At 39.9% G+C, this 8,492-nt stretch overlaps 1 protein-coding gene across 1 annotated transcript; it reads right to left on the bottom strand.

Moving 5' to 3' along the window:
• Positions 1-3,644: 3,644 nt before the first annotated feature.
• Positions 3,645-8,087, bottom strand: WFDC11 (WAP four-disulfide core domain 11). The gene is made up of 2 exons (XM_009216031.3): positions 7,654-8,087; positions 3,645-6,468 (listed from the first exon to the last, which is right to left on the bottom strand). The coding sequence occupies exons 1-2, from the start codon at positions 7,751-7,753 to the stop codon at positions 6,251-6,253; spliced, it is 318 nt and encodes a 105-aa protein (XP_009214295.1). The 5' UTR covers positions 7,754-8,087; the 3' UTR covers positions 3,645-6,250.
• Positions 8,088-8,492: the final 405 nt, after the last annotated feature.

Consider the following 8,492-nt stretch of genomic DNA (forward strand, 5'->3'; position numbering starts at 1 on the left):
GGCAAGAGAGAGAGATTGGGCAGGGAGGTACCACACACTTTTAAACAACCAGACCTCATGAGAACACACCATCATGAGGACAGCACCAAGCCATGAGGGATCTGCCCCCATGACCCAAACACTTCCCATCAGGCCCCACCTCCAACACTGGGGATAACATTTCAACATGAGAATTGGTTGGAACAAATATTCAAGCCATATTATATATGTTTGCTATGGGTATTGGCCTATAAATTTCTTTTCTTGTAGTGTCCTTGTCTGGATTTAGTATCAAGGTAGTGCTAACCTTGTAAAATGAGTTTGGATGTATTTCCTCTTCTTCCATTTTTTGTAAGATTTTGGAAGGATCAATATTAATTCTTTATAAATGTTTGGTAGAATTCAGCAGTAAAGTCTTCAAATCCTGGGCTCTTTTTTTTATATAGGAGGTTTTATTATTGATTCAGTCTCCTTACTCTTTATTGGTCTTTTCAGATTTCCAGTTTCTTCATGATTCAGTTTTGATAGGTTTATGTGTCTAGGAATTTACCCATTTCTTCTTGCTTATATAATTTTTTGGTATATAATTGTTTATAGTAGTCTCTTGCAGTACATTGTTGTTTATCTGGTATCAGTTGTTATATCTTTTTTCTTTCTGATTTCATTTATTTTAGTCTTTTCCCTTTATTTTTCATAGTCTACCTAAAGTTTTGCCAATTTTATTTAGCTTTTCAAACACCTGACTCTTAGTTTCACTGATCTTTTCTATTATTTTTCTATTTTATTTATCTATTACATCTATTTTTGCTCTGGTCTTTATTATTTTTTTTGCTTCTGCTAAAGTTGGACTTGTTTGTTCTTATTTTTCTACTTCCTTGATGTATAACATTAGATTGTTTACTTGAGATTTTTCTTCTTTCTTAATGTGGACATTTATTGCTTATCTAAACTTTCCTCTTAGAATTGCTTTTGCTGCATCCCCTAAGTTTTAGTATGCTGTGTTTCCAGTTTTGTTTGGCTCAAGATATTTTGTAATTTCTCTTTTAATTTCTTCATTGACCCACTGGTTATTCAGGAGCATGTTGTTCAATTTCCATGTGTTTGTGAATTTTCAGAAATTCCTCCTCTTATTGATTTCTAGTTTTATACCATTGTGGTCAGAAAATATAGTTGATATGACTTCAGTCTTTGTAAATTTGTTGAAACTTATTTTATGGCCAAATATATTATCTATCCTGGAAATTGTTCCATGTGCACTTGAGAAGAAAATATATTCAGCTGCTGTTGGATGGAATGTTCTGTATATGTTTGTTAGCCCATTTGGTTTAAAATCTAGTTCAACTATGTTGTTTTCTTGTTGATTTTCTGTCTACATGATCTGCTCATTGCTGAAACTGGGATACTAAAGTCCCTTTTTATTGTACATTATAGTGTAACTCTCCCTTCAGATCTTTTAATGTTTCCTTTATATTTAGATGCTTCAATCTTGGATGAATAGATATTTATCATTGGTAAATTCTCTTGATGAATTGACCTCTTTATCATTGTACAATCATTTTCTTTGTCCTGTATTACAGTTTTTGACTTAAAGTTTATTTTGTCAATATAAACATAGCTACCCTTGAGCTCTTTTGGTTTCTCTTTTGGAAAAAGGAAAAGGAATACCTTTTTCCACCTCTTTACCTTCAGCCTATGTGTGTCCTTAAAGGTGAAGTGAGTCTCTTTCATATAATTGGGCCTTGTTTTTTAACTATTCAGTCACTCCATGCCTTTTGATTGGAGAATTTAATCTATTACATTCAAAGCAATTGTTGAGAAGGAAGGGCTTCCTACTGCCATTTTGTTAGTTGTTTTCTAGTTATTTTGCAGATCCTTTGTTCTTCCTCTCTTACTGTCTTCCATTGTGGTTTGATGGTTTTCTGTAGTGGTGTGATTTGAATCTGTTCTTTCAATCTTATGTATGTCTGCTATTGGTTTTCACTTTGTGTTTACCATGAGGCTTTCAAAAAAATCTTAGAGTTATAATAGACTATTTTAAACTGATAACAATTTAACTTTGATAACATAAAAAACTATAAGCTTTTTTTTTTTGGAGGCAGTGGGGGGCGCTGGGTGCAGTGGCTTATGCCTGTAATCCCAGCACTTTGGAGGCCAAGGCAGGTGGATCACTTGAGGCCAGCCTGGCCAACATAGCAAAACCTCTACTAAAAATACAAAAAGTTAGTTGGGCATGGTTGCACACGCCTGTAATCCCAGCTACTCAGGAGGTTGAGGTACACAAGAATCACTGGAAACCAGAAGGCAGAGGTGGCAGTGAGCCGAGATCATTCCACTGTGCTCCAGCCTGGGCAGCAGAGCAAGACTCTGTATCAAAAAAAAAAAAACTATACACTTTTTCTCTGCTGCCACCATGCCCTGCATTTTAAATTTTTGGTATCACAATTTACATCTTTTTATATTGTGTGTCCTTGAAAAATTATTATGGCTATTAATTTTAATAACTTTGTCTTTCAACCTTCATACTAAAGATATATGTGATTTGCACACCACCATTCAGTATAGAGTATTCTGAATTTGACTGTGTGCTTACTTTGACCATTGAGTTTTATATGTTTTGTGTTGCTAATTAGTATATTTTACATTAAGCTTGAATATTCCCTTTAGTATTTCTTGTAAAATCAGTCTGGTGATGGTGAACTCCCTCAGCTTTTGTTTGTCTGGGAAAGTCTTTATCTCTCCTTCATTTCTGAAGGACAGCTTTGCGGGGTATAGTATTTGGTCTTGATAGTTTTTTTCCTCCAGCATTTTAAATATAATATATCATCTCTCTCGCTCCTGGCGTGTAAAGTATCTGCCAAGAAATCTGCTACTAACCTTATTGGAACTTTATTATATGAGATTTGTTTATTTTCTCTTGCTGCTTTCAGGATCCTCTCTTTGTCCTTAATTTTTGACAGTTTGGTTATCATGTGTCCTGGTGTAGTCTCGTTTAGATTGAATTTCATTGGACAATTTTGACCTTCCTGTACCTGGATATTTATATTTGTCTCCCAATTTGGAAATTTTTCTGCTAATATTTCTTTAACTAACTTTCTACCCCTTTGTCTTTCTCTTCTCCTTCATGAACTCCCATAACTTGAATATTTGATCTTTTGATGCTGTTTCACAAACCCTGTAAGCTTTCTTTTCTGTTGTTGTTGAGTTTTGTGTTTGTTTGTTTGCTTGTTTGTTTGTTTGCTTGGGACTTGCTTGTTTTTGAGACAGAGCCTCAGTTCTGTCACCCAGGGTGGAGTGCAGTGGCACAATCATGGCTCACTGCACCCTTGACCTCCCAAGCTCAAGTGACACTCCCACCTCAGCCCCCCAAGTAGCTGAAGCTGGGACTACAGATGCATGCCACCATGCCCAGCTAATTTTTTTTGTAGAGGGTAGGGGTCTTAATTTGTTGCCCAGGCTAGTCTCAAACTCCTGGGCTCAAGTGATACTCCCACCTCAGCCTCACAAAGTGCTGGGATTACAGGTATGGGCCACTACACCCAGCAATCTTGTAAGTTTTCTTTATTCCTTTCATTCTCTTTTTCTTCTCTGACTGTATATTTTCAAATAACCTATCTTCAAGTTCACAAGTGTTTTCTTCTGCTCAATTTCTCATCTATTCCATTTTTCATTTCATTGTATTTTTTAGCTCCAGTTTGATTGATATTTGATTTCTGTTTGATATGTTTTATAATTTCAATCTCTCATTAAATTTATCATTTTGGTCATTTTATTGTTTGCTTGATTTGATTGAATTGTTTCTCTGTATTTTCTTGAAGTTCACTGAGTTTCCTTAAAACAATTATTTTGAATTGTCTGTCAGGTAGTTCATGTATCTCCATTCCTTTGGTATCAGCTACTAAGAGATCACTGTATTCTTTTAGTGTTCTCCTTGTGTTTTTGTTTTTGTTTTCTTATTGCTTTACATTAATGTGTGTGCATTTGAAGAAATAAGGATATTTCAGTCTTTGAAGACTAGTTTTTTTCTGGGGAAGCACTTCATCAGTCATCCAGAGGTTCAGGAGAGGCCATCTGGCATGATCCAAGGTCATACTTGCTGCTGGAGTCCTCAGGCAGCCTGGCCTGGTTCCTGGGTCAGGAGATGGGTGGGCCTGGTGCTTGAGTCCACAGGGTTGGGCCTGAAGCCTGGATCCACTGGGGTGAATTTGTTGATTGGGTCTGCAGGAATGGTGTTGGAGCCAGGGTTCATGAAGGCAGGCCTGGACCTTGTATCATTGAAGGCCAGCTTCATGCCTGGGTACACAGGAGCTAACCTGGCTCTGGGATGGGCCATAAGCCTGAATCTACAGAGTCTGGCCAAGTTCTGGGAGGGGGATGGCACCTGGGACTATTGAGATGGGTCTGGAGCCTGAGTACATCAGGGCTGTCCTGGAGCTTATGTCTGCAGGGGTATTCTTGGAGCTTAGTCTATGGGATCTGGCCTAGAACTGAATTCTACTGGGGTGGGCCTGGACCCTGGATCTGCTATATCAGGTCTGGACTCTGGGTTCACTGGAGCTTGGGTGCACATGGACTGGCCTGGAGCCTACAGCCAGCCTGGTACTAGGGCTAGTGTGAAGTTTGGTCCACAAGGGCTGGTCTGGAGCCTCAGATCATGGGCACTGACCTGGTGCCTAGAGTCACTGGAGCTGTCCTGGAGCCTAGAGCCAGGAAGGCTGGTCCAGTTCTGAAGTCTGCTGAGACTCTCGGACCTCTAGTCAAGTGTGGGGGATGGTGCTATGAAGATTGGCCTGGCACTGTGCAGGCCTGAGCTTGTGTCTGTGAGTATATTCCTGGTGTTTAAGGCCAGGGATGCTGATCCGGCACTGGAATGGGTGGGAAGCCTGAGGCCACGGGGGTTGACTTAGTACTGAGTGGTCCTGGATCTTGTATTTGTAGGGCCTGGCCTGGAGGCTGAGTCTGCACGTGCTGGTCTGAGGAGTAGGGCTGTGGGAATCAACCTGGTGCTGAGGTAGACTTGAAGCCTGAAGCTATGAGGGCCAGCCCAGTGCTGGAGAAGGTCCAGAGACTAGGGCCTTGGGGTCTGCCTGGCCCTGGGATGGGCTTGGAACATGATTCTGTTGGGGTTAGCCTGAAGCTAGGACTGCTGGGGCCTGTCTGCCACTGGGGCCGCTAGAGTTGACCTGGCACTAGAGCAGACCCAGAGATCAAGTCTGCTAGGCAGACCTGGAGCCTGGGGCTGCTGAGTTCAGCCTATTTGTAATTTCTTTTGTCTGACAATTAGAAACCTTACTCAAATTATCTTCCAGTTATTGACTTATTTGTTTAAACTTGTATATATGGAAAGTAGTTTTCCATATATATGGAAAGACGTGTTTATCCATATCTCTGTGAGAAACCATTTACCAAAGACCTGCTCTCTAACCAACTGAGTGAAAGTGCTACTGAAAATTCCCCACATTAAAAATGGGACAGAAATAAAATTCTGTTCTGTGAAGCCCATGAAATTAGCCTATCAGTTCTAAGCTTATCAGATGGGACGGCAAAAGTTGGAAGCTCGTCTACAATGTAGGAGAGGAACAATACTGGGGATTTGTAATAAGGGTACTCACGGGTGGTGGGATGATCTGAAAAAAGGCAAGGCCACTACTGGTAAATGAGTTTATTCGTCAAGTGTTTGCTCTTGTCCAGCTGTCAGTAAAAATAGACTGGTGTTCCTAAAAGTAGCCACATGGTACTACTATGAGACCTCTTAAACATTTCCCGCCCACACAGGTGGCAGCCTGGTGGGAAGCTAGGGTTTTAGTAATATTCATCGGTTTTCTGTAAAAGAAAAAGATTAGATTTTTAGAAGCTAAAGAACTCTGAGAAACAAGCATTCATTCCCCCCGCTTAATAGTATCCATGTTCACCAGACAATGGGACAAGAATACTTCAACGTAACAACAGGAGTTGCCCACTTCTGAGTAGGTGAGGTATTGGTCTATTGAGCAAAAAAAGGTGGAGACTTTGGGCCTGGCTGAGCCAAATGGCCCATGGAGAAGTCTGACTATGGAAGCAGTGGTTAGAAATCTGGACAAATTTAGGAAAAAATAGGAAACTATGGTGTAATACAAAGAAGACAACACAGACAGGTATTGATTATATAATGAAAGAAGCAATGGGGTCTAACCTGGTGTCTTGATTTACTTGCCAGTGAATTGCTTTCCAAGTTAAAGGGACATTGTCTTCCGTTATTTTTGTACCTAGAATTTGGGGTACCTCAGTCTTCTGTTTAGGAATAATAGCCTCTGGGAAGGGAATGAGAATCAGTGAAGATATACACCCAAGCAAACATCTCCCAACTCACGACGTTTATCCAGCAGATGTTTCCACAATAGGTCCAGCAGCATGTGTAATTTTTGTCTTTACATCTAAAGGCTTTAGAACACTTCTTGGTACATTCTTTGACCTTTGGCTTTCCCCAGCACTCTTCAAGTAACAATTCCTTCCCTGAAATTTAGATGAGATGGTCAAAGGTTGATAGTACGTTTCAGCCAAGCATGGAAAGAAAAGCCCTTCATATGTTTAACAGTTCCTCCTGGAATCTGGGCCCCAAATCCCAACCAAGGTATCTATTTGCCTTTTAAGGGAATTGCCTTCATGAGCCTCCTCAAATTCCTGTCATTATACCTTCACTGACCCCATTGCGTCTTCACTGACCTCTTTTCCTTCTCGACCTCTGCAGGCTTTACCACTGTTGCAGGCCTCTGGGTCCTCTCTGAGCATCCCAACGATACAATTCAGTCAATCCCCAGCATTCATGTGCCCTCCTATGAAATCTACATTTACATAACAGGAGATCTCAGGGCCTGGCATATCTTGTAGCCTCATTGCAATGCCTAATTTCACAGTGTGGGAAGCTAGGCCAGGTCAAGTAAGAAACAGATTCTCTCCCTTTTTCTTTCCCTACTTGCTGACTCTGTGTTTAATAACTCAGCCTCTCTTCAAATTCTTATCTCTCTCACTCAGTTTTCTTAGCCCCTCCATTCATCCCATTTTCTCATCATATGAGAGGTTGCCCCACTGAGAACCGATCTCAAGCCTCTTTCCTAACTTTTCACATTCTGAAAGCCTTGCCACTGAAACTAAGGATATGTATTAAGAAATGCCCATTTGGTACTCATATGACAAAGTATACGCAGCTAGCTCACAGAGATACCAGTATAGAGCCGCAGAATTAGCTCTATACTGACATCTCACCCTCAAAGACAGTCTAACATTGGAAAATATTTTATGTTTATAGCTTATGGTATATATACACACACATATGTGTGTGTAAATATATATATATTTAAATATATATCTTATATATGATATATATTCATATATATGAATATATATAAATATTCATATATATTTAAATATAGATAGATAGATACATAGATAGAGACAGAGAGATGGAGAGAGAGAGAGATAGACAGATATTGCTATTTTCAAGGTTAAAAGAGGAAGCATTAAAGGACCTCAGCTTAGGGATTTCTTGAATCTCTGTGCATACAAAGTTGTCTGATTCTCTGATGGGTGCTCCTATGAAGGTGGGTCCTGAGTCAGATACAGCAGACATGAAACCCCCTCCCTTGTTCAGAAACAAGCTCATCCCACTCCTGTGGCCCTTAATCCAGCCTCACCACCTACTGGAATATTTTTTCTTCCTCATTTCTCCCAGCACAGACAGTAGCACCGTACAGACGAATGTCATAAGCATGAGTATCCACAGCTTCATGAGGCTGACCATATGTGTCTGAATATATGTTGTTGGAAGGATTGTTTTTCTTCCCAGCTGCTGCTAGAGATCAAGACATATAAATAGGGAAAGAGAGGTGTGAAGCAAGAGAAAGTGCTTGTTGAATTTCTTCATTCTCTATCTTCTCACTATTCCCCCTTGCCCTCTGCCTACCCAACAACTGGCACACCTAAGCTGAGTGTTAGCTTTGCCAAAACGAATCTCTCCATCTCACACCTCATGTTTTCCTTTTACTGGAAAAAAATGTAATGTGTTGCCTTATTTTGATTAAAACATAATTCAAATTCAGCTTACAAAAAAAAATTTTGATCTTTTGTTTTAGGTTTGGGCTACATGTGAAGGTTTGTTACATAGGAAAACTCATGTCGTGAGAGTTTGTTGTACAGATTATTTCATCACCCAGGTATTAAGCCCAGTACCCAACAGCCATCTTTTCTGCTCCTCTACCTCCTCCCACCCTTCACCCTCAAGTAGACCCCAGTGTCTATTGTTCCTTCTTTGTGTTCATGAGTTCTCATCATTTAGCTCCCACTTATAAGTGAGAATATGCAGTATTTGGTTTGAACAAATTCTTTTTGAAAATGTGTTCAACATTTATTGAACACCTACTGTGTGACAGGTACTATTATACACCATACATAGAGAGAGGATCCTTAACTTGTGACAGTTTGACATACAACTTTTCAACTTTATGATGGTGCAAAAGCAATACACATCCAGTAGAAATCGT

The sequence above is a fragment of the Papio anubis genome, chromosome 16 (assembly GCF_008728515.1).
Source record: "Papio anubis isolate 15944 chromosome 16, Panubis1.0, whole genome shotgun sequence".
Taxonomy (NCBI): Eukaryota; Metazoa; Chordata; class Mammalia; order Primates; family Cercopithecidae; genus Papio; species Papio anubis.

What these genes read in the sequence shown, in the direction of transcription:
- WFDC11 (XM_009216031.3), bottom strand. Translation starts at nt 7,753, where the DNA reads ATGGTCAGCCTCATGAAGCTGTGGATACTCATGCTTATGACATTCGTC. An exon ending in GAGGAAGAAAAAATATTCCA is followed by an intron (nt 6,469 to 7,653) that starts GTAGGTGGTGAG and finishes TCTAAATTTCAG; the next exon opens with GGAAGGAATTGTTACTTGAA.